The sequence below is a fragment of the Chelonoidis abingdonii genome, chromosome 2 (genome assembly GCF_003597395.2).
Source record: "Chelonoidis abingdonii isolate Lonesome George chromosome 2, CheloAbing_2.0, whole genome shotgun sequence".
Taxonomy (NCBI): domain Eukaryota; kingdom Metazoa; phylum Chordata; order Testudines; family Testudinidae; genus Chelonoidis; species Chelonoidis abingdonii.
This window is the reverse complement of record NC_133770.1, coordinates 58,259,978-58,286,620: the sequence shown is the minus strand read 5'-3', so window position 1 is coordinate 58,286,620 and position 26,643 is coordinate 58,259,978. Positions and strand designations below refer to the sequence as shown.

The window sequence follows — 26,643 nt, the reverse complement described above, 5'->3', positions numbered from 1 at the left end:
TCTCCTCCATTCATGGGGAATGATCAGTCTCCTATATTTCTATTGGATCGCTTTGTATAAGTGACTTGTCCCTCTCATTATTTGCTACTCCCTCAAATCTCTGTGTCATCTGCAAACTGTATCAGTAATAATATCAAGTTTTCTTCCAAGTCTTTGATAAAACTAATAAGTGGTATAGGGCCAAGAACAATCCTTGCAGGACCCCTCTACAAACACATCTATTTGATGATGGTTTCCTGTTAACAGTTTTTGAGACCTATATATGTTAGCCAGTTTTAAATGCATTTAATGTGTTACATATTGATTTTTGTATCATTCTTGTTTCAAGATATCGTGTGGTACAAAAATCTAAAAATATATTTATCAGCTAAACTTTCTCCACCTCTGCCCCCCCCCCCCAAAAGAGATCGTTAGTTTGACAGGATCTAGTTTCCCTAAACCCATGTTTATTGGCATTAATGATATTATCTTCCTTTTAATTCTTTATTAACTGAATCCCATATCAGCTGTTCTGTTGTTTTACCCAGGATCGATACTAGACTAACAGTCCTATAATTATCTGGATCATCACATTTGCCATTTTAAAATATTGGCACAACATTAACTTTCTTCCAGTCTTGTGGAACTTCCCCAGTATTTCAAGACTTATTGAATATCAGCAGTAACAGTCGAGAGAGCCCTTGAGCACCTTTTTGAAAATTCTTGGGTGTAAGTTATTTGGACTCACTGATCTAAAATTTCTTAACCTTAGTAGCTGGTGTTTTAACATCATCCTGTGTTAATGTTGGAATGTAAATTATTTCATCACCATCATATGATATGAATACATCATTTGGCTTTTTCCCAAATATAGAACAGAAATATTTATTGAACTCTTCTGCTTTTTCTGATTTATTTTTTGGACTTAGAATTGAAAGACTGTACCGTGTATCATTTAGACCTCACCAATTATTTTACGTTGAGTATTGTATTGAAACATATCTTGTCAGAAGCTAACAAACAAGCTAAGTGGAGATCAGTTGGTACCTATCTTATACTATTTTGAAAATGTACCCATGCTTACTCAGGAGATTTCTGAATAAATTATTAAATTGAACTGAATATTTATGCTTACAAAATTATAAGTTGGATGGCAGATTCTGAATTCAGATGTATGGTTCCATCTCTAGTCTCTGGCAATTAGTAGATGCCCTGTCTTAGAGTGCACAAGCAATGCAGCCATCCATGCCACATATGAGATTAGCATCTCTTTATTATTGTTTATACCTAATGCCTTGAAGTCCTTATCCTGGATCATGACCCTAGTGTGTTAGGCATTGTATAAACACAGAAAAAGACAGACAGTCCCTGTCCCAAAGAACTTAAATTGAAGTATAAAGCAAGAAACAACAGATGGATATAGATGGATGGGAATACAAGGAAACAGGACAATTTGGTCAATATGATAGTGTGTTGTCAGTACACCAATGGCCTGTCTGTTGTCAAGCTTTTTGTAGACATCATGGAAAAGGAGAGTTTAAGGAGGATTTTGAAGGACAATAGTGAGAGCACTGCAGATGTTTACAGGGAGCATGTCCCAAGCGTGAGGGGAAACATGGCAGAAAGCACAAAGGTGCTTGTTTGATAATTTAATAAGTGGGTGATGGAGACTGGCATCATGGGCCAATCGGAGGCAGGAGCTGACACTGATAGTGAGTGAGGGATGATGTCTAGGATGGGGATAGGCCATGGAGGGCCATAAAAGTGAAGACAATTTAATTTGTTTTATGCAATGGAGAAAGCGGAGCCAGTGGAGGAATGCAAAGAGAGGGGTGATGGTGAAAATAAGGGGCTAGGAAAATGATCTTTATAGTAGCATTCTGAATGGATCTGAGCGGGGCAAGAGTGCATTTGTCAAGATCAGAGAAGAATGTTGTAATAGTTGAGAGAGCCTAGCAAAGAGTTGTTTAAATGTGTGGATGAACAGAAAGGACCATATCTTAAAGATCTTATACAGAAATAATCTGCAAGATTTAGACATAACCTGGATGTTTTAGTACCGAGAGAGAGAGGTCTGAGCTGAAGATGACAAAGGTCACTTTATGCACTTGCGTGATAGGCGGGATGGTGGTGGTGTCCACAATGATCAACAAAAGAAGATAGCAGAGAGGGCTTGAGGGGTAAGATTAAGGGCTGTATGTTAGCAATATTGAGCTTCACTAAACATCTTCAAGGAGGTGTTGGAGAGATTGGTTAATATCTGGTGATTTATTTTAAATTGTGGCAATACAATGGTTTAGAATTATAAATATTATTTAGAGTTGTTATTTGAGAATGATTTGTGATTGAGAGCTTTAAGCAGAGGACTGGGAATCAAGAAGCCCTGAGTTCTAATCCCAGCTCTCAAACTGATTTCCTGTGTGATCTTGGGCAAGTTATATGACCTTTTGATTAAAATGTAGTGTCAGTCATTTCACTACACTTGTGGTTTGCTATTAACAATGCTCAAGAGACCAAATAACCTAAAGGCAAAACAGTACAGTACAAAAATGAGACATACATACCTCATTTTTGAGGAGCAATTTTTATCTCACAGCATGTTCGCTTTACATGGTAGATGTGCTTCAAAGAAACATCCACAAAACTACCTCTATTTATATCATAGCTGTTTTGCAAATTAAAGAGCACTGTCACCTGGGAGTAAAATTCACCAATCAACTTTTAAACTTATTTTTAGGTATTATGGTGTGCCGCCTTTATTTTTGCTTCAGAAATCACATTCCAAACCATTTGAATGTAAAGGTACATCCCAGCCTGTGTTGGGACACACTGTTAATGTTTCTTGTCTTTGACAGGATTCCTGTGTACTAATGCTACAGCTTTATAAAAATGTTGTGGGATACCTGACATGATGAGAAGAATTGTGGGAAGAGCATAATACTTTCAGTTAATATAACCTCCCAATGCACACACATACAATGAATATCATATTAATAATGTGCACATAAATACTATGTCTAACATACACGTGATGCTAACAGACCCTCTGCATTAATATTAACATTTTATAGATGAGGATAATACTTACCTCCTTCAAAGAGCTGTCATAAGGATTAATTAAATAAATTTGGAAAATGTTTGAAATGTTGTTTGTAATACCACTTTTTTATTAGTAGAGACAGGGACTGTTTGTCAAGCAAATTGGACCCAGGTTCTGATTGGAGCCTCTAGGCATTATGATAATACAAATAATTATTAATACTACATTCTGCTTTTAGTTACACAGGTGAAACAACAATTGAAGTCAATGGGAGAGACACTTCCATAACAGAGCAGAATTCAGTTCCAAGTCTGTTATGTGATTACCATCTCTAATCATACCTGCAGTGAGAGGTCATGCGAAGCGTTTACTGAATACTAATTTGAAAATCATCCCACTGCTTACATATATGATAACCTGAGTAGACCTTTTTTATGGCTACTTTGTTTTTTCTAAACAACTGATGCATTTTTTCTAATATCCACAGTAAAGAATGGCAGGAAAAATTATTAATAATGACTGACATTTTCCTTTCAGTATAAGGAGTCAAGCTGTCTCAAAGAACAAAATATACACTTTGTTCAGCATTATCCCATTGTGACGAGGGTTGCCGGGGCTCAACCCTCCCTGTGGAGGAGGGGAGCTACACCGGCCTCGTTCTGTCCTCCGAGGGTCCGGTCCCTTGGACCCGCGGCCCACCATCCGGGGACGTTCGGTCCCTATGGAGAGGACTGAGCACAGGCAAAGTCAACGGGGCCCAGCCTTTGATGCAGCAGGCACCAATCAACACAGTTACAGTTTCTATGGGCTCTGGCCCTTTGGCAGGGCAGAGCGGTGACAAAGTTAAAGAGGCCCAGCCCTTGGGGTCGGGCGGGGCACCAACACAGTACAAACAGCTCTAGCCCTTGTGGAGCAGGCAGAGCAGCGGTAACCACAAGGTCTCCCTTAGGTCAGGGTGAAGGGATTCTGCCACCCGGTTAACGGTGGCAGGGGAACGCAGCCCACCCACTCCTCTGCGTTCCAGCCCGGGGCCCTATTAGTGGCTGCCGCCGCTAGTGGCAGTCAGTGGGGATCCTGACCGAAACACACTGACAGAGCGGTCACGGGGATCCTGACCGAAACACAACTGACGAGCGGTCAGTGGGGATCCTGCCCGACACACACGGTCATCGGCTCGGGGCCTTCTGCAGCCTGACTGTAGTCAGCTGCCCCCGGGCTACTTACAATTTCCCTCTCGTTTCCTACCTGGTCTGCAGGGTCGCCCAGCACCCTGGGTTCCTCCCACTCAGGGCTGGGTGGTAGGTCCAGGAATACCTCTGGGAGGGCGGCCCAGGTCTGGTCCGATGGTTCCTCGGGGCCGAAGCAGGGATGGGGTAGCTCTGGCAGCTTCTCATCGTAGCGGCTACGGGGTAGCTCTGGCAGCTTCTCGTCGTAGCGGCTACGGGGTAGCTCTGGCAGCTCCTCGTCGTAGTGGGCGCGGGCCTCAGCAGCCTCCCAGTGACAAGAGCCGGCAGGCACGTCTGCTCCCAGTGGCGGCTGGGGCCTGACTGAAGGCTGAGGCCCGGCTTTTATCCTTCCGGGTCGCCGCCTGACCCTCTGAGGGGCGGGATTTCCGCCCAGCGGTTCCGCCCTGGGGGATGATTGACGGGGCTCAACCCTCCCTGTGGAGGAGGGGAGCCCCACCGCCTCGCTACACCATGTATATCTAAAATTCACGTGATGTTCTTACAGTACTTCCCTGGGCCAGTATGCCATACCTTCCTGTCCAGTGTGTGTGTATGGGGGTGTCATAGAGCTGCTAGATCCCTTGTTTGAGCAGTTGGGTGAAAAAATATAGGGAGTGGACAGAATTTTGGTTCCATCTGCACATTTGATTTTTATTTATTTAGGCAGTTCAAAATAAATAATACAGAATGTTTCCTGCTTAGTGTTCTCTTGACTATTAGTATGTGTGTCATCAATCTTTCTGTGTATACACTTCCATAGAAGGAACATTATCAGAAGTGTGGTGTCCAAAGGGTCTGATTTTGGACCCTGAATATACAATTGTGATATTCTTTTAATTAAAAGTTATAAGGTAATGATACAATGAAACAGTTCACACTTGAATTATATATTCTTGAATCCAAACCTGACCAAGGCAGAAAATTGAGCCAAAAGACTTTTTTGAACAATTCTGTTGTTGTATATTTTAATTAACAATGCCAAAGAAGAAATTAAGGCATTCCAAGGAGGGGATGGAAATCCTTGGAAAGATGGACTTTTTTGAAGTTTGAATGCCATCTGCTGGCTGGGCAGGAAACTTGTCATGATGCTTGGACTTGTTCAGTTGTTGGATAACCATCTGCAATAAAAAGAAATTTAAAAGGGCCCTTCAATACAAGTAAATGGGTAAATAACTATAAATGTGGTTCAAAATCCCAGTTTGTTGTTTCTATCTCCATTGCAGAAGAATTCTCTCCATCTAAGAAATCCTCTATCTACAGATACAGAGGTTCCAAACACTAATACATTCTGATCCTGATTCAAGAAGAGACCCCATATTCTTGTCAGCAGTGTTCAGTGATTTTGTTCTCCCAAGAAAGAGTTCCTTATAACTGAAGTCCTTTACTGGTTAGAACCCAGGTTTTGCAATCTTACAGTATGTCTAACTGCAATTAAAAAACCAAGGCTGGCCCATGCCAGCTGACTCAGGCTTGCGGGTCTTGGGCTAAGGGGCTGTTTTAACTACAGTGAAGATGTTTGGCTTGGTCTGGAGTCTGGGCTCTAGGACCCTGTGAAGTGGGAGGGTCTCTACACTATAATTAAGCAGCACCTTTAGCCCAAGCCCCACTAGCCAAGTCAGCTGGCATGGGCTAGTGCGGGTGCGTAATTGTAGTGTAGAGATACCCTTAGAGGTCCAAAATACCAAAATAAGCAGCCTTAGGAAAGAAAATGCTTTCCTGAAAATCAAAGACATCAAGAAAGAGATCCTCACCACACCTAAAGACTCCCCAGACAACAGAAGGAAACATGAAATAAATCCCATTTTGATCTAAAGCATAGGAAGATTTAAGTCAATGCTTACTGGTATGATTCCATAGGGAATTTCTGTGCTTTGAAGGAAAGCAGAATTTGGCCTGGGAAAGTGTAAATACTGCCTTTCTAGAATCATGCATTCCCTTGTAGTTTAGATTCTTGCTCCTAAATTCAGACCATTCTTCTGAATCTTTGAATTAATAAATTTAATATCATCCATAGATACTGTAAAGCTAGACACCAAGAAAAATTATACTAGAAATAGAAAAGAAATAGAGCCTTAAAATTGTTTTAAATTGGGGAAAATTCTCCTAAAAATGTAACTGGACTAAGTTTTTTTTTTTATAGCATTTGAATCTGACAACACTTTAACTAAAACCAAGGGTGAAAGTAAAATTTCTCTCTTACCGGTACGGGAGAGGGCGCGGCTTTGTTCCCTCCCTGCCCTCTCCCGAAAGGGCGGGGCCTTGGGTGGAAGGGGAAGGGCTGGGGGGTCAGCGTCCCCTAGCCAGCCTACCAGCGGTAATTTAAATCGCTGGCCCCGGGGTAGCTGCTCCTTTTGGCCTCTGTCGGTGGTCTGGAGGGTGGGAAAAGGGGCAGGGGTGTTAAAGCGCTGCTGCAGCGCTCTAAAGTCAGCGGTACGGGCTGGGACAGGCGGTCACTTTTTACTGGTACGCTGTACTGGCCAGTACCACCTTACTTTTACCTCTGACTAAAACTGATTTAATACCGATTTAAACTACAGGTTTTCAGTTGTATCTGTCAGAATTATTGTTTACATCTTGTGTATAGTGCTAATCTCCTTTCACTTGACTTACTAAATTATTTGGCTTACTGCTTAAAAGAGCTATCCTTAAAATCCTTGATTTGTTAAGTACATAACTAAATCTAAACTAATTGTGTTCAAACTGGGAAAAATCATTGGTTAGTTTTTATTCTGATTTGCTTCAACTAAATTCCTAACTTTAACTCCATTAAATTACTGTTTTGCTGTGCCCTCTATCTTACACACTTACCCTCTGCAGCTATGCTGCTTTTGCATGTGTGAATTACTTGTCAGGAGAGAAGCATCTCTAGATCTCGCCCCATTGTCATATTACAGTGGGTGAGTGAGAAGAGTTATCTTTTAACTTCAGAGTCTCACTTAAATCGTGTTTTTTGGGGGGAGTGTGTGTTATAAATTTTAGAATACTTTTATGCTAACTTTTAATTATATTTTTCTAACTACAAAGGGCAAATCTACACTAGACCACTACATTGGCACAGTTGCAGCGCATATAGTGAAGATGTGCTATGCAGACAGGAGAATGTTGTTCCGTTGGCATAATTACTCCACCTCTGTGAGAGGTGGAAGCTATGTCGGCGGGAAAGCGTCTCCTGATGACATAGTGTCAGTGTGGACAGTGTTTACGTCTATGTAAATTACATTGCTCGGAGGGGTGTCTTTTTTATACCCCTGAGCAACATAAGTTGCATGGATTTAAGCGGCAGTGTAGACCAGCTCAGCCTAATTCTTAAATTCAGGTGTGGTCAAACCACAGCTCATGAGCTGTGTATGACTCTTTTACAGTTAAAGTGCAGCTTGTGAAGCCCTCCCTGCCCCCGTTTCCCCCACACTGCCCAATCTGGTAGATGGAGGTTCTGCCCTGTGGCAGGGTAGTGGGGGGTAGGGGCTTCTTCCCTGTGATGAAGGGGGTTTCAGGGCTTTAGCCCCATGCGGGGATGCCAGGGCTCAGGGCACATGCTGAGGCTTGGGGCTTCAGCAGGAGTGGGGCTGAAGCCCCAGCAGCCATGCCCCACAGGGCAGAAGCTCCGAGCCCTGGCAGGCATGCCCTGTGGGGCTGAAGCTTTGCGCCCCGGCAGGTGCGCCCCGTGGCTCTCAAACTTCTGAAGAATGTCGTATGCGTCTTGAGGGTCAGTAAGTGTGACCACCCCTGCTTTGATTCTTTACGCTCCAAACTAGCCTCATTTCCATTTTTGTTTGTGGATGGTAACTGCTGCTGGTTTACCTTTGTCAGAGGGGTAGCCATGTTAGTCTGGATCTGTAAAAGCAGCAGAGTCCTATGGCACCTTATAGACTAACAGACCTATTGGAGCATGAGCTTTCGTGGGTGAATGCCCCACTTCGTCGGATGTATGGTTAACCTTTTTCTATTCTAATTACTAAGTATTGTGCTCCTTTCATTACTTTTCTGCATATCATACTTTTCTTGATAGTATTTATACATTATATGTATATGTGCTTTCTCTGTGACTGTCTGTGCCTAAAACAGGGGTGGGCAAACTTTTTGGACCGAGGGCCACATCTGGAAAAAGAAATTGTATGGCAGGCCATGAATGCTCACAAAATTGGGGTTGAGGTGCTGGGGGGAGAGGAGTAAGTGTGAGGGCTCTGGATGCGGGGGGTGGGCTCTGGGATGGGGCTGGAGATGAGGTATTTGGGGTGCAAGAGTGCTCCGGGCTGGGATCAACAGGTTTGGAGGGGAGTGAGGGCTCGGGCAGGAGTTAGGGGTGCAGAGAGGCTCAGGGGTGCAGGCTCCGGGCAGCACTTATCTCAAGCAGCTCTCGGAAGCAGCAGCATGTCCCTTCTCCAGCTCCTATATGGTGGCGCGGTCAGGCGGCTCTCCACACTGCCCCGCCCGCAGGCACCGCCCCTGCAGCTCCCATTGGAGCGCCACAGGGAGCCATTGGAGCGTGTAGGAGCCAGAGCGGGGCCATGCCCCAGTTTCCAGTGACTACATGGAGCAGCTGGAAGGGAACTGTGCCACAGCTTCTGACAGCTGCGTGATGTGGCCCTCGACTCTGTGCCCCAGCTGGAGCACTCGATCAAGGCTATGCAGCTGCTTCCGGGAGCTGTGTGGTGCGGTCCCCGGCCCTGTGCCCGAGCTGGAGAGGGGCCATGCCGCAGCTTCCAGGATCCATGTGGTGCGCCCCAGCTGAAGTGCTGGAATGAGGCCATGCCGCAGCTTCTGGCAGCCATGTGGTGCACCCCCAATCCTGCTCCCCAGCTGGAGTGCCGGAGCGGTGCAAGCCCCAGGCCGCATTCCCCAGGAGGAGTTTATGGGCTGGTTTAAAATGACTCGCAGACCGTAATTTGCCCACCCCAGATCTAAAAAGTATCTGTCTTCTCCAGATTAACTGAAAGACAAAAGTAGCTCCGTCACATCTAATTCAACTTTTCTAAACTGTTAACCTTGCCCATAATTCAGATTGCAGCCTTATGTACTAGCTGTATTATGATTTTTGTCGTTTCCAACCTTTAGCATACTAAATTCACCAAATCAAAGCTAATCCTATCTGCTCTGCACTGTTGTATAATAATCACATTGGATGATTCTTGTACCCCAGCTTTTGTTATGTATTGTAACCATTTCGACTAGGGTATGTGTATCTAAATACTGATTTAAGGTAATATCTGGCCTACGTCCTGCTCCCCAGTTCCCTCACTCAGGGCTCTCATCTGAGCCCTGTCTGCCTCCTGTATCGGTCTGGAATTGCTCAGAGCCCTGTCTGCCCCTTCCCCCGCATGGCTGTTGCTGCTTGCCAGAGGTCTGATTTCCCCATCATCCCCCACAGAACTGGCATCGCTATTTGCCCCTCCTGCACATTCCTCTCTGCAACTTTTGGGCAAAAGTGGGCATTTGTCCCATTTGCTCTTGCCAACTGATCATCACTTTTGTCAACCCTCCCCCCACAAAAAAACCCACCACACACAAAAGGTCAGGACAGAGCTTAAAAAAAGAGACAGTCCCGGTCAAAATGGGCTGTATGGTCACCCTACCTATCCCCAAAGAAACACGCACAAGTTGAAATTGCCTACTTTGAATCAATACATAGTCCTGCTTGTAGAAGCAGTGTTTCCAGGGCAATTACTTGTTAGAATGGTTTCCTCACAAAGAAGGATAATAATTATTCATTGGACGATTAATCACTTTGTTTCCTTTTTGTATTATGCCTGATCCACATCATACTTTGCAATTTGTTTAGTTTTCCCAGGAAGCATTTACTCATTAGCTATTTTAATTATCAGTATGGTTGAGAAGGTATTTCGTTGGATCTTCCCATTTTCACTGGCTTATAACTTTCTGAACCAATATTTCTTCTTTCATTTGATGTGATCTTCATGTAGTAACGAAGCTTTGAAAGGATCTTACAATACAAGTCCTTTTACAGAAACCTGTTAAAACAAGCTGGGCTGAACATACTCCCAGTATTGGTTTATGTTACCGAAACTGTGAAAAGAGAACTTAATTTATTTTCTGATAAACCTAGTGAATGAAGGACAGGCAGTAGATGTAACATATTTGGATTTTTAAAAAAAGCTGATATATTGTCTCATGACACTTTAAAAAACTATTTCAAGTTGGCTTGGATCTTAATACTGTCCTATGTATTGAAAACTGCTTGAAAGACTATAAACAAAGGGAAATGATAAATGACCATGCCTCAGTTGTTGGAAGATGTATCACATTGTGCCTATGATGAATATACTACCTGTCCAGAATTTAAAAGACTCCTGGGGAGCTGGGGCAACCCAGGCAGAACTTAGACCCTCATCCCTCCTTTTCAATGACATGCAGAGTATGGGAGAAGTATGTCGTTAGATCACAGGGTCCAGCAGGCAGGGATGAAGGGAAGGGTTAGAGATACTATTGCTGAAACTTTCCTCATCTTAGCTCTACTTGAGATTTTTTTTTTTTTTTAAGCATCACTGCTGGGAGCAGAATTAAAAATTTTCTGAAGTTATAAGAAACATATCCAAATTGTTGGTAATGATGTTTGTATTATTTAAAGTTTTATGTGTGTATATAATGTTTGTTTAAAGATGACTAAAAATACAGCTGGGAAAACAAAAGAAGGAAGAGGTATGGCCATTTCTGATAGAAAGCCTTGACTCAACCTTATAGCACTTCAGAATGGTGAGGCTTTTATTTTGGGGTAGCTTCTGCCCCAGAAAGGGGGAATTTTTATATTTGTCTATTCTACTTAGCTGTCTTCCCACCAACATCAAACTTTGTGTTTCGTGTGACGCCAATAACCACCTTTCGCACACTTACTGATATCAGTCAGGCTCTGAGATAGTTGGATGACTTTGACTATCAGCATGGGAACTGATTTAAGATATAGTGCAGGTGTGTTCGTATGGTTATTTCAGTAGGATGGTCAGTAGAATAGATCCTTAAGAGATATTCTCAGGTTGAGGGGTCAGCTCACCGGGAGAAGTTGTTCCATCAGCAAGCTTGAATGGGCCCCAAAGGAAGCTCTTCTCCTTGAGTGCTTGCCTCTCGTGCAATTCCACATGACTCCTTCTTGTGTCAGGGCCTGTTGAGTTCTACTCAGATTTATGTCTAAACTGAGAAGCTAGCATGAACCCTCTAGTTAATTACCAGCTTAGATCTGATATCGCTGCCACAGCCCAGGTTCCCGGCCTGGCTCCTCTCTTGGTCTCCCCCAACCTTCTTGGGGACCCCAAGACTCAGAAGCCCTGAGTCTTACCACAAAGGGGGGAATACCCTGCTCCCTTGTTCTTTTTTTACTTTTCGCTTCCCCAGGCTTCCATCCGTGGGTTGATCCTGGAAGATTACTGTACTTTAAACTCCTTGAATACAAAACAGAGAGGGCAAATTTACCTTCCCCTCCTTCTTCCCCTGTGAGGCTGCACAGAGTTCACCCTCCGTAGACTAACACAAACGAGAATTTCCCTCCTCCCATTCGTTTCCTTGTCGTACCTCCAGAGAACTCCAACAGGTCTCTAAAAAGAAAGCTTTATATAAAAAGAAAGAAAAACACATAACATAGTCTCTGTATCAGGTTTACAATACAGGTCAATTATTAAGTTGTACAGCCTATTCATAGAATTATCCAATAAAACATTCCAGACTACACACATGTAATACAAAAACAAAATAAAGAAACAATAAAAGCGTATTGTCTTATACGTACTTAATGTGGAAACAGAAGCTTAGAAGCTTGAAGATAGAAAGATCCCTCTCATAGCTTGGAGAGAAGACAAAAGACACAGAGCAAACATTCCTCCCTGAGCTTTGAAAAATCCGGTTTCCTGATTGGTCCTCTGGTCAGGTGTTTGGTTCCCTTTGTTAACCCTTTACAGGTGAAATAAACATTAACCCTTAGCTATCTGTTTATGACAGGGCCTTAGAAGCTGAAGTGCTTCTGTGCATGGAATATGAGTTTATATAGCACTTAGCACAGTGGGGCCCTAATACTGAGTCAGGCCTCCTCTGGGTACTGCAATCACATTAATGTTTAATAATACAAATTGGGCTAATTTTGCCCTGTATCTGTGTTCTTAACTTAGTACTGTATAATGTGAATTATACACTGTTTTCCTTATTACAAAGATTTTTTTGTCTAGAAAATGAAGTGAACCTGTTTGGTGCATTTCAGATTGTAGGGCATGCACACACCTTAGATCATGCAACAAGACAGCAATTAGCAACAGTCTCTCTCGTTATAGTGTTGTTATAGTGTCTGTTCCGCAATACAAAGATTATGTCTGCCAAGGGAGTTCATTGTTGGGCTCTTAGGGGGCTGAGGAGTCTTCTCTGATGGATCGCAATATTGTCATGCTGGAGAGGCTTGCGTGGGCTAAAGACCATCAGAGCTATATTGTCCGGAGCTTTCATTATAATGTAACTGTGAAAGCATTAGTTCTTACAGTGCTTGAACTGCTCTGAAATTGTTTCCCCTCAGTTTGTAATGTGTTACAACTAAGACTTTTTTTTTTATTACATACATTCTTCCTTGATGCCATATTTCCCTTTTCAGATCTATTTATTGATTTAAAGATGCATTTTCTTTTTTTATGTCAGTTTGCAGATGGTAAATTTCTTTTAACTCTCAAAACCTACCACAGTATTGTATTTTGCTGATTATAACTTAAAAAAATGCACAGAGCTACGCCTGCTATTTGTAACTTAAAGTGCCTACTGAAAGCTATTTTAAGACATGACTGAGTGGTTAGTTTCTGTTAGCTGTTTCAAATAATGTGAAATGCTTACGTGTAAGTGAATGGCGTGTTTTGAAAGAATCCGAGTCCAGGGATTTGCACAGTGAATAGTTACTGAAATTTTTGTATTAATAGTGAGCAGTCAGGATGTCAGTTGAAAATTATTTACCAGTTGTGAGTCAATACCTACAGAGAATTCCTGCAGGTGGAGTGCTTAAAATCATTCTATTTCAGTTTAACATTTATAACAGGGGCGGTGGGGAGAAAATAGAAAAGTTAAAGAGCCATACGTCTGCTGCGGTAGTGTTGCTTTGCACCACTCTGCTGGAGTAAAATAACTCTAACACTTGCAAAACTGGCCACATTAAGAGAATACTTCAGTGGTGTAGAGTTGGTACAATGGCTTCTTTGCCCTTCCCTGTGGCTGATATAGAGGGCATAGTTGCAGAGAATGGGCATTGCCCTGGTCTTCCCTGCATTCTGGTGTGTCCTGGCTGCTTTCACGACCCTTGTGTCCGTTGTGCCTTATGCCTGAAAGCATCTAACTTACACTGAGGAGGACTAGCCTGATTCACAGCTGGCACAGGATCAAGAGAGTGCAAAAATGACTTAAAGTCGCTGATGCGAACAGCATTTTTTGAAATGTGTTATTCAACCACAGTCAAAGATTAGGTCACAGAGTATACAATTTTTCAGATGTTTCTGTCTTCGTTTTTATTAATTTGGAGGGTACAATATGTTCTCTTACTGCTCTGGTAATTCCGATACTCCTAGAGGAGATTGCGCATGCACTTTGAAAAGAGACTATATTCTCAACAGCACAAACTCAATCTGAAACAAATAATACTTTTATTGACTACAGTTCATACCGTATAAATCAATTTCCTGTTGTTTTTTCTATTTTATTCTAGACTCTACCAAGAAAATTAAGGATGTTCTGGAAGAATTCCATGGTAATGGTGTGCTAGCAAAATATAATCCTGAAGGGGTAATTCTTCTTTTTTATTCAGTGGTTTAAAAATGTGATTAATATAAGAAAATGTTTTTGAAAAATGATGTGGCAGAATAAGCCTTGATAAATAGATAATTATATACAAATTTGCTTCTTGGAGTGATGTTTTATTCTTTTGAAAGTAAAATATACTGAAGAACTAAAAAAAAGATTTATTTAATTAAAAGGATCTATTAATATGATCATTTCATAGAATCATAGAAATGTAGGTCTGGAAGGGACCTCAAGAAGTGATCTAATTCATCATTAAAAAGCCAGAGAACATTCGTGTTTATTCCGCTGAGTAATTTATTTGTGTAAACAAAGTTATAGTTGCTCTTTTCTTTAAAAAATAATCACTTACAAAAATCTTTGAGATGAAGTTAAGATGCTGCCACAGAACAATGCCTTCTGCTCCATATATCCTTCTGGGATGTGGGACTTCAAAACACCAAATTCAAAATCAGGCAATGCTTATTTGTGGTGCTGCTTCATATGCAATCTTAATCCTAGCCACATAAGGACGCAAACACCTTGTTGTATCATTATTTTGGGAGTGAGGAATATTTGCCTGAATTGCAAATTGTCTGAGAGTAATAATAGGAAATTCTCCAATGCATTGTTAGGTTCTGTAATTGTGGTAGTGCAGCTAGACCAATGAGGAGAGGTAGCTTAGTGTGTCCAGAGTGATGGCTGTCAACCAGCAGCAATCATTTCCTGTATCAGTGCTGCCACACAAGCTACATACAGGGCCTTGAATATGAATTCTGATTTGGAGTTATGGCAGACACAGATATAATGCCTATTATTGTTAAGGAGGAGTAGGAGCACTCTTATGTTACCAGTTCTTATTGCAATCAGTGTAGGATAATTAAGGTGGTGTTTGCTCAGGTTTAACCACAAGTTACTTGGCTTCATTAAGGAATTACTGGGTGAAAATCTATGGGCTGTGCTGTGCAGGAAATTGGACTAGATGATCTCATTGGTCCATTCAGGCCTTAAAATGTAGGCCTTAAGAAGTAGGGCCTTGACTGGTTTTCATAAACCTTTTTTTTAAATATTAACTTTTTTTAGTGATATGTAGGAATCCTTAGCTGAACAGGGAGCTGCAGAATTCATGCTGCTTTTGGTGTTGTCCTCAATTCTTGTGGGAAGTTCACATGTATGGATATGGGTTCTTAATCATTTTTTAAAATAAATATATATTTAAGAAAAAGCATTTCTGTTTATCTTTAAGAGTATTTTTCTATTTAAACCTATGGAATAAAGCCAGATAATGCTCTTTAGCACATCAATATAATGTATATTAAAATAGCTAATTAGCTCAATATTATTTTCCCTCTTGGCACATTTTTCTGAGACTTATATGGAATTCATAATATGAGAGCACTTGTACTAAGTAAACTTTGTGGTGTTAATCAATTCCCATATATTACTTGTATATATTAAACATTGGCAAGTAAACCAGCTAAAGCCCCTTGAACTTTGAGATCTTGTGTGATACTTTAAATTGTGGTGGTAAAATACAATAATAAGTAATTTTACCTGACCTCTGGATCTGTGGAGCAGTGTTTCTCAACCTATTTATCATTATGGGTGACAGCGACTGGATAGTGTCGTGGTTAAGAGCACTGCCCTTTGATATTCAAGACCGGGGTTCAAATCCCGGTTGGTACCCAACTTTCCAGTAGGGGTCCTTGGGCAAAAGACCCCCTAATGCTTTACCTGCCTACCTCAAATATGGATGAGTGACCGAACTGGAGCGAGTCTGTGGCTTGGACGTCGCCGGATTAACAAGGTCTGCGCGATGTTGAGAAATAGGACCAATTGCATGATAAGTGGGCACTGGAACAAACCATTCTGGATGAGACAAGAGAACCTGGAACTGATGGACATGCTCACTAACAGTAGACCTAAGAGAGGGGTATATGAAATGTGGAGGGACTGTGGACGACAAAAGACCTACATCCACATTTACTGAGAAAGTTAGTTACCCAATGCTTAAAACATGTATAAGAGGGAAGCTGCTCTCACAGCTTGAGATAGCAACTCCACATACATCCAGACTCAAGAAGAACTGGAGAACAAGTGGATTGTGCAGCCACAACCTGAACGCTGAACTTCACTGCCACCCCTCCATTGCAGAGACAGCAGGTATATGAGGATAAGATCATGAGAAACTAGCTACAGTCAATCCTCGGACTGATTACAAGCGGTCAGTGGAGAAGTACATCAGATGAGTATTAGAAGATAGACAGTAGAGCCCCTCATGACAATCCTCTAACCACCATAACTCAAACATGAACTGTACGCTACACGCCTCTGTACCAGAGATGCTTGGGCTAATGATCAAGGAAAACAACAAAGTAGACCACACCCTGGAAATAAAAGTTGTGGAGGATAAGATCAGGCATCTCAAGAGAGAAGTGATCAGCTGTGATGAACTACAGAAGGGTGTAGAGATGAAGGATAAGACTCGGCTACTTGAAAAAATACAAGGACCTGACTCCATCTGACAGCCCTAAGGACTGCTAAACAAAGGTACAGCACTGGCTACCAGCCTACAGGAGATACTTTTTTGCCTCTGCTTCTCTAGTGTAAATGCCCTGTTCTTCCAAAGAACCATCCAAGTGTACTCCACACTGCAGTGCAACAACACAAAACAGCAGAGCACCACGCAGCAGAAACGACAGTACTGGAAAACATTGGGAAAGAGAAGACTCATAACACCATTTGCAAAGTGCTGCAGGACCTGAGAACAGAGAGCCACAGCAATCTCCGAGACAGAAACCACGTCACCCATCACAGTTTAGAAACATCCAGCAGGGGTCAAGAACATGAGAGCTGAACAGCACCTGAAGTCGCAGACTGATCACCCTACGGCTCTAAGAAGACTACCAGCGTGCCATGAACGGCCTAGCACTACAGATTACCAGTGCTAGCGGCGGCTCCACCCAACTGGTTAACACAAGAAGGACAGTGCTGATCATGAAAGACCCCTGCAAGGGGACAGACTGTCCAACTACCGGCCATAACCTGCCTCCTCACAACATGGAAAGTCCTATCAGGCATCAGTAGCTGCCAAGCTACAGGACCACATGGGCAGACAATGAGCACAGCTCAGAAGGCTTGGGAACAACACCAGAGGCTCAAAACTCCAGTTGCTCGTAGATAGAGCAGTCGCCCAAGACTCAGGTCTAGACAGACCAATCTGAGCACAGCCTGGATTGACTACAGAATGCCTACGACTCAATGCCACACACGTGGATCTGTGATATCGGTGCTATACAAAGTCAACAGGACACTAAGGACCTTCTCAGAACTCAATGGGACTATGGAAGACACACTAGAAGTCAACTCAAGGCAGCTTGCACAGTGGCCATCAAGTGTGCATATACCAGGTGATGCACTGTCCCCGCTGCTTTCTGCATAGGTAAACCCCTCAGCCAGATAATCACAAGGATGGATACGGGTACAGGTTCATGAGTGGAACTACCATCAGCCACCTCCTCTACATGGATGACATCAAGCTGTATGCTAAGAATGAACGAGAGATCGACTCGCTAATCCACCTGACGCAGATCTACAGTGAGGATATCGGATGTCATTCGGACTGGAGAGTGTGGCTAGATGTAGTGAAAAGAGGCAGGTAGGTCAGACTGATGGGGTGGAACTACCAGTGGGCACCATAGCAGAAGACAGACCAGCTACAAGTACCTTGGCGTCCACAGTCCATGAAAACACGATGAGGAGGCAAGAAGACAGCAACATCACAGTACCAAAGGATAAGACAGTCCTGAGAGCCGCTCAGTGGGAAGAACAAGATTCCCGCCATCAATGTATACACCCTGCCGGTCATCAGTATCCTGCGATAGTGAGCTGGCCAAAGGAGGACATGGAGGCTGCCGATGTGAAAACCGGAAGCTCCTCACAATGCACGCGGTTTCCACCCCATCAACACCCAGAGACTGTATACCAGCCGAAAGAAGCGGGTGGACTTGTGAGCATCAAAGCCACTGTTCTGGATGAACCCGGAACATCCAGGAGTACATCAGTAAGATGGCCCCAAAATGAAGCTGCTGAGAGAATGCCTGAGGCAGCAGCAGACATGGGAGGAGACAAGCAGAAGAAGTGCCATGGCAAGACAAGCTGCATGGGATGTACATCGACAGATAGCTGAGGTGGTGACATTGGGAATCTTACCAGTGGCTGGAAAGGGTGGACTAAAAGACAACACTGAGGCACTGATCTAGCACACAGGACAGGCACTGCAGCCAGATCCATTGAAGCAGGGGCTACCACACTAGAGAGGACCCAAGGTGCAGACTGTGCAGAGAGCCTCAGAGACAGTCCAACACATAGTGGCAGGATGTAGATGCAGGCAGGAACAGCATACACTGACGGCACAACCAGTGGCTGGCATTGTGTACAGGAACATCTGTACAGTGTATGGGTAGACCCTCCAAGACCAGATGGGAGATTCCACAGAGGTTGTGGAGAATAGCAGGGCTAAGATTCTGTGGGACTTCCAGATCCAGATATGGAAGGCAGGTACTGTCCCATCAACAGACATCGTGGTAATAGACAAGGCGACGACAAGCGGTGGTAAAGATATAGCAGTGCCAAGTGCAGCAACATCAGGAAGAAGGAATATGAGAAGCTGGAGAAGTACCAGGGCCTGAAAGGAAACTAGAGAGGATGTGGAAAGTGAAGGCCAAAGCGGTCCCAGTTGGTGGTAGAGCACTCGGGCTGTGACTCCTAAGCTGGTGAGTGGCTCACAGATCCAGGACAACATCAGAGCTCTTCTGTTCCAGAGAGTGCAGTGCTAGGAACAGCTAAGATACTGCGCACAACCCTCAAACTCCCAGGCCTCTGGTAGAGGACCCGAGGTTGAGGAAGACACATACCACCCATAGGGGTGAGAGGGGAATTTTTTTTTATATATACATACACACTACCTGTATGGCCATGAGGATGTCACATGGGTCACAACTGTGTGCTGATTGGGCCACAAGTGGCCAGCAGGTTGAGAACCACTGACGTCGAGCAATGACTTGCCCGTGACTGATTATCTTGAATCTGCATTATTTTTATGCCTGGAGCTATGCTATGAAACTTCGTAGCGTGCTATATTTATGGAGATAAAAGTGCCTAAACAATCTCATGTTCCAGACTTCTCCTTGACCTGTGGGTTCAATGCTGTATTCCACTCTAGTGCTGTTCTAGTGCAATTCTTCACTATATGCCACTCTAATAATCAGATTGCTCCAGTACAATTATGATCTTTTTGACATTCAAAACTGAGTTTTGAAATCATGGGATCTTGTTTCTTCATTGTCTTTTACCTTGTAGAATCACATAAACCTGTGCAGAGTGGTCAGATTGGGAAGTTTAGTGCAGCAATGCAGATAATGAACTTGGCCATCAGAGGGTTATCCAATGTAGGGGGGACCCTTCCAGTGTCATGGACCTGATTGTAGCAGCTCCTATGTCACTCCTTCTTCCTGCTTTTGGTGTATGGAATGTGATTGAGGCTTCTGTAAAGACCATTGATTCCCAGCTGTCATTTCAGTCTCACCATAGTCATCGTCAGCCAGCATAGTTTGGAGCAGCCTTTTAGACTCATTATGGGATGAGCCCCTAAAACTCATCTCAGTTATTCAGGATTTATCTCAGCTAGTGCATGGCACCCACTGGCCTTTTAGAAGAGCTATATTGAAGAAATAGTCAAGGTTAAATTAAGAAAGTAGATGGAGCCAAAGACAAGGAAATGTTTATGTACAGCAAGACCAGGGCTCTGTTGTAACAAGACTGTTTCAAGGCAGGCTGATTCAGGAATTGTGTGGCTCAAGGGGATGTGCTGTGGCCATTGAACCTAAGCTGCACCTATGAACTCTGAGTTTGAGGTCCTGCCTTTGTTAGAAATGTGAGAGCAATAGGTAAGTGTGTTGCTACTATCCACCTGTGTCAAGGGGATTTTATACTTTTGGTGACATTTACCTTAGTAAAGCTACTTTACAAGGGTATCTATTCCCTGGTGGGGCCCCTCTCTGCCCCCTATGTGAGCTGGGGTCTGGAGGAGCCTAGTCCCTCTGTGTGGGATGCTGAGAACAGGCATTCTTTGAACTTGCTCCCAGTGCTAAGACTAAGGTGAGGGGCTGCAAATGCGCATGTCTGGTGCACGGCACGGGCTCACCAGTGCAGTCACTGGGGAGAGGAATAAGAACACCCGCTGAGATTAATAGAGCAGTTCACGTGTCTCAGAACTATTGTTTAAAGCTGTATTGATCTCCTTGGGGTGTTCTCATTTAGCTGAGAACATGTCATTAACATGAAATGGCCACTTCATCTCTCTGAGGTTATGTTTACTCTACAATAAAAGACTGGTGGCTGGCCCAGGTCAGCTGACTCAGCTCAGGCTGTGTATAAAATTGTAATGTACTGTGACCCTCCCCTACCCTCAGGGTCCTAGAGCCCAGGCTCCAGCTCAAGCCCGAACATCTACCCTGCAATTTTATAGCCACACAAGCCTGAGTCAGCTGACCTGGGCCAGCTGCGGATGTTTTATTGCAATGTATACACACCGTAAGCCTTCTATGCTGCAGATGAATGTGTAGAGTCTCTTCCCATGTGCTTGTCCCAGATTTTTGGGGTAGTGACTCTGCAGTTCCATTCTCCTGATCCTTTCTGTCTTCAGCTGGTACATGCACTCCTCACAGATTCGCCACTTTCCCACCTCCCTATGGCCACTCCTGGTAGCATGAAGTGGCAAGGTGGAGTTGGTGTGTGTGTGTGTGTGTGTGTGTGTAGGGGATACTCAAAGCAGCTGGTGTGTGGGGTGGGAGTTGAGGGGGTTTGACATAGTAGGTGTGCATGGGGGTGTCTTGGAATAACAGGCATGTTGGAGGGACTGGGGCAGTAGTAGTGGAGTAGTGATATCTCAGCAGTTAGTAGGACTATATGAGTCAGTGTAGGTGAGGGATGGTGTGGAAACTGCAGAAGAAGGTGAGGTGGAAAGAAGGGGTCAGAGCGGTGCAGTGGAGGATGTTGTGGGTTCTCCAGCTCTGTCTCTCTCATCCCCCACATCCATCAATCAAACAATGATAGGTACTAATATGGCCCTGTTACTATAGCATCAGAGCATCTCACAATCTTTAATGTGTTTACCCTTACAAGACCCAGATGAGGTGGGGAGGTTCTGTCATCCCCACTTTTACAGATAGGAAACTGAGATACAGAGTGTCTAATTGACTTGACTGAGGTCACACAGGGAGTCTGTCGCAGAGCAAAGAATTAAACCTGGGTCTCCTAAGTCCCATGTCCTTATCCTGGACCATCCTTCCTCTCACATCACCCACAATGTCTGTTCCTCCTTCAAAAAATATCCTCACTGACTCCATACTTGTTCCCACATTCTCTGCTCTGCCTCTGGGTCTCATGTTGATGCCTGCCTCTTCTTGGGAAGGACAGTTCAGAAGAGAAAACCAGGCTGTCCTAGACAGGCAGAGAGATCTGAGATACAATGATGCAGAGGCAGTGATGGGACCAACATGCAGCCAGTGCATTCTCTGGCCAGGGTAATTGTTGCTAAGGAGTCAGTGGCAGGGGAGAAAGAGAGCTGGCCAGTGGTATGTGGGGGTTTTGATAAATTACTTATTGAAAAGCCATGGAAATTAAATTCCCCAAATCTTTGTTAATACGGAGTTAAGGTTGCCCAATGCTGTCCTGTGTCCTTCCAGAATGTTCAAGTCAGTTAAACTTAAATCTCTGAAAAGTAGGAAATAAAAAAAGGAAAGGTAATCACTGGTGCTGAACTGGGGCAGTCAGGGGGCTCCCCCCACTTTTAAAAGTGGGAGGGCCATGCCTTCTGCTTTCTAACAAAAGAAACATGCGCTTTCTGCAGGATACTTAAGTAGAATTCCTCTGGCGCTTTGGCCTTGGCCCCTACAGTTCTGTAAAAGTTCCAGTGCCTGAAGGGCCATTGCTGCCTCCCCTTCACCCCAATCCTCTTTAAAACCTGGCTGAGAGGGAGCGCATCATGACATGATCCAGTTGACCAGCATCTGGGTCCCGATTAGGGTTGCCAGGCGTCGTATTTTCAACTGCGACACCCAGTTGAAAAGAGACCCTGGTGGCTCCGGTCAGCACTGCTGATGGGACCGTTAAAATTCCGGTCAGCAGTGAAGTGGGGCTAAGGCAGGCTCCTTGCTTGCCTTGGCTCTGCGCAGCTCCCAGAAGCGGCGGCCTGTCTGGCTCCTATGTGCAGAGGCCAGGGGACTCTGTGTGCTGCACCCGTCCCGAGCACCAGCTCTGCAGCTTCCATTGATAGGGAGCCATGGCCAATGGGAGCTGTGGGGGTGGTACTTGGAGTAGGGGTGGTGCCTGCAGGTGCAGGTGGTGCCTGTGCACAGAGCACTCTGACTGCATCTCCGCCTAGGAGCTGGACATGCTGGACAGTTTCCAGGAGCTGCACAAAGTCAGGGTAGGCAGGGAATCTGCCTTAGCCCTGCTGCACCACTGACTGGGAGCCGCCTGAGGTAAATGCTGCCCAGCTGGAGCCCACACGCCAAACCCCCTCCTGCACCTCAACGCCCTGCCCCAGGCCAGAAACTCCTCCCACACCCTAACTCTCTCCCAGAGCCTGCGCCCTAACCCCCAGCCCTGAGCCCTCTCCTGCACCCCAAGCCTCTCATCCATGGCCCCAACCAGAGTCTGCAACCCAACACCCTGCCCCAACCCAGAGCCCCCTCTTGCACCTCAAACACCTCATCTCTGGCCCCACCCCAGAGTCCACATCCCAACCTAAAACCCTCACCCCTTCCTGCTTCCCAACCCCCTATTTCAGCCCTGAACTCCCTCCTGAACTCCAAACCCCTCTGCCCCAACCTGGAGCTCCCTCCTGCATCCTAAACCCCTCATCCCTGGCCCCACCTCAGAGCCCACACCCCCAGCCGGAGCCCTCATCCTTTCCTATACTTCTGCTCCAGCCCTGAACTCCATCCTTTAACCTGAACCCCTCATTTCTGGCCCCACTCTGGAGCCTGCACCACCTGCTGGAGCTGTCACCCCCTCCCGCACACCAACTGTCTGCCACAGCCTGGTGAAAGTGAGTGAGGTGGGAGAGAGCGAGTGATGGAGAGAGGGGGGGATGGAGTGAGTGGGGGTGGGGCCTCAGAGAAGGGGCTGGGCGGAGCAAGGGTGTTTGGTTTTGTGCAGTTAGAAAGTTGGCAACCCTAGTCCTGGTCTGTACTGAGCCACATGCTGGCAGTTGGGACCTCATCTGTTGGCTAATAAAACTGCAACAGAGGCTCCTCTTGGTGTCGGGGACCTGCTGGGTCTGGGAAGCAGGAAAGGCCCATTCCTCGAGGGTTTCAGGCTGGTCATCAGGGAGAATAAGGTAAGGAGTGTGTCTGTGTGTGAGGGGGGTGGGGAGAAGCAGGGACTCTGGGAAGATGAGGCTGTGGGAGGGATCAGGGGCTCCAGTAGGGTGAACCTGATGGGAAGGGCAGGTGCTCTGGTAGGGGGTGCTGGCGGGAGGGGGTAGGGGCTCCAGGAGGGTAAAGCAGATGGGAGGGGCTGGGGCTCTGGGAGGGTCAGGCCATTGGGGGATGGGGGGCTTGGTCCCTCACTCTTTCAGGCCTTCCAGCACCCATGAAGGTAATGTAAACAAACTTCTGAAAACTAGGAAATACAAAGCTAAGGTACATATAAATGTGTCCTTACCTCCCTTTGAGCACTGGCCCAGCATGGCCATAAAACACATACAAAACCTCTGCCCCTGTAGTTAGTGCAGCACACTTGGGGAATAGGGCACGTGATCGCTGTAAAACAGATCTAACAACTTCTCTTTGGTGATGCAAACTTATGTTTAGGTGAGGTACAGGAGCTACCTACACCTGCTGTGTACTCAAATACTGAGCCTACACCAGAGGAACACCCGCAATATTAGAAAAATCCCTTTGTACAACCCTTTTGCCCTTATACCCAAGATTCTGTCTAGCACTGTATTTTTACTTACCCGTCATTAAACCCACAGACTACTCTCCTATCCTGCCTCACTGACAGTCATTTTCATGGCAAGAAACCCCTTACTCACTGCTACTGACACAACCAACAGAACTCAGCGCTGCAGTGAGGCATATTGGATCTCTGATTGGTACATAAGCATGTCTTTCCTTTATCATAAACAAATAGGAAGGAGTGCTCCAGATCTCCTCCTATCACAATTACAGCTCTTCCAAGCTTCTCCAGCTAATCCCTCCACTATTCAATACAGCAACACTTAACACAGTACTGAAGTGTATGCAGATATTTTTCATTGGAAATTACCAGCTGCAGGGGGGCAGAGTTAAGGTTTCAACGGCATGTACCTTAATTCTATATTTTCTGGTTTTTAAAGATTTAAGATTAACTGAACTCAACATTCTGGAAGAGCATGAGGCATCAGTAATCCTAATTCGGTGTTAACTAGGTTTTGGGGCATTTGATATAATTCATATTCAGAACACATCTTTTATGGATAAATGGAGAGTGGTAAGCTTTACTCTGAAGTAGTGTTGAGCATTTGTGAATAAATGGAAAAAGTGAATACAGTCCCTTCTTCCAAAGCACTGTTTTGATTTACTTATTGTACAAAGGATAGGCAACGCAGCATTTCATCACCAGAGTCTATCCTTCTCTGCGCTTGCAGTTAAACTGCTCAGAACTGGTTCGGCAACATTTGTTGCTGACATCCATTGTTGACAACAGGTAACTTACACAGAGTACACTGAGCTGATGATGAAAGTGTCAAGACATTATTTTCGTTGTTTTTTTCCTTGGATATCTATCATTGCATGGTTGAAAATCAAATGCTTGCACTGTCTAACTAATCAAGACTAGACACATTTTTAACAACTATGCTAACATAAAATAATGGAATGTGTTTGTTCTCTTTCAAACCTGTTTATCTACAAAACTAAATTTTCAACTAAAATAGTCCTATTATAAAAACAGAGTCTGAGTGTTACTGTGTATACTGCATTAATATGTGTTCTCTCTTTCTTTGCATGCTCTACAGAAACAAGACATTCTTAATCAAGTAAGTAATCTTTCTTTATTAGATTTTTTATTATTACTAATATGAACAGTGATTGTTTATTTGCAGAGTTCCACTGAAACATTCATATATTGGTAAATATTTCATGTGGCCACTCTCTCAGGTAATGTATTACAATTTGAAGCTGAGAATGAGGTGTATTCTTACTAAGACAGCATGCTGTTTTTCGTTAGGTGAATTTAACTTGTGTCAGCATGACTGTCCAAAATTTTGCTAATCATGTAATTAAGAGCAACCTGGAAAATTGAGGTAGGGTAATCAGCCACAAGATAATATGTAGTTTCTAGTGAGCTCTTAGAAATGTTATTTTTTGAGAAGCATTAATATGGTCACATAATCTTTTAATGATCATACTGTGTCATTGACATGAACACTAGTGTGATACAAAGCCAATTAGTCCCATAAACTATCCAAGTTTCAGAATTTGAGTAGAATATAAACTTTAGTGTAATTAGCTATGTAATAACGTTACCCTGTTGTGCTCAGAGCCTAAAACAACAAAATATATCCACACTACAGTAGATAGCTAACTAGATGAATCTAGAGGTTGACAGCTGCTTGTGTCTTCCCTCTGTACATCTGTGTGAGGACCAGAGACAATGTGATTCTAAGGTTTGTAAATCCTGCTTAGTTCACAATTGAAAATGAGTTTTGTAATCTCCCCTAATATCCAAAGAGCATTTATTTTCCACATAGCAAAACCATATCCAGTGCAACACAGTTAGTAGCCACTGCTCTAGAGAGGCTCAGTGCTTGGTATAGAAATGTTAAAAATCAGGATTTATATTCAGGAACAAAGTGTCTGTGAGGAAGATTGAGTAGTGCAGTCAAACACTGTTCCTGACCTCTAAAACTGCAGCTCTTCCTTAGCTTTCATTTATACCAAGTTCATCCATGTCCCAGATCCCAAAACAGTAAACAAAAGATATTTATCTGGGGTATGAAACCGTGAGAAGAGCGAGTGAATGCTCCATGTAATTGGTTTATTATACAATAACAGCTCAAGCAGCAATATGTTTGAAGAGCTTATGCTAACAATGGCAGGAAGGGATTTCAGGACATTATGTTCCTCAGCTTTCCAACTACTAGAGAACTGGTCTGCCAGCAAATATTACATACTAAGTAAGGGTGGGCAAACTTTTTGGCCTACGGGCCACATCTTGGCATGGAAATTGTATGGGGGGGCCATGATTGCTCACAAAATTGAGGGTTGGGGTGTGGGAGGGGGTGAGTGCTCTGGCTGGGATAGGGGGTCAGGAGTGCAGGCTCCGGGTGGTGCTTTCCTCAAGCAGCTCCCGGAAGCAGTGTCATAAGAACATAAGAGTGGCCGTACCGGGTCAGACCAAAGGTCCATCTAGCCCAGTATCTGTCTACCAACAGTGGCCAATGCCAGGTGCCTCAGAGGAAGTGAAGCGAACAGGCAATGATCAAGTGATCTCTCTCCTGCCATCCATCTCCATCCTCTGGTGAACAGAGGCTAGGGACACCATTCTTTACCCTTCTTGGCTAATAGCCATTTATGGACTTAGCCACCATGAATTTATCCA

General features: G+C 44.2%; 1 protein-coding gene across 3 annotated transcripts in view; it reads left to right on the top strand.

The window, feature by feature from the left end:
* Window positions 1–26,643, top strand: part of DGKB (diacylglycerol kinase beta) — a 495,108-nt gene that overhangs the window by 33,597 nt on the left and 434,868 nt on the right. For all 3 annotated transcript variants that reach the window (XM_032784097.2, XM_032784098.2, XM_032784096.2), the window contains exons 2-3: window positions 13,919–13,995; window positions 25,058–25,078. In XM_032784097.2, coding sequence (XP_032639988.1) covers window positions 13,919–13,995; window positions 25,058–25,078 — 98 coding nt within the window. The remainder of the gene's footprint in view (window positions 1–13,918; window positions 13,996–25,057; window positions 25,079–26,643) is intronic.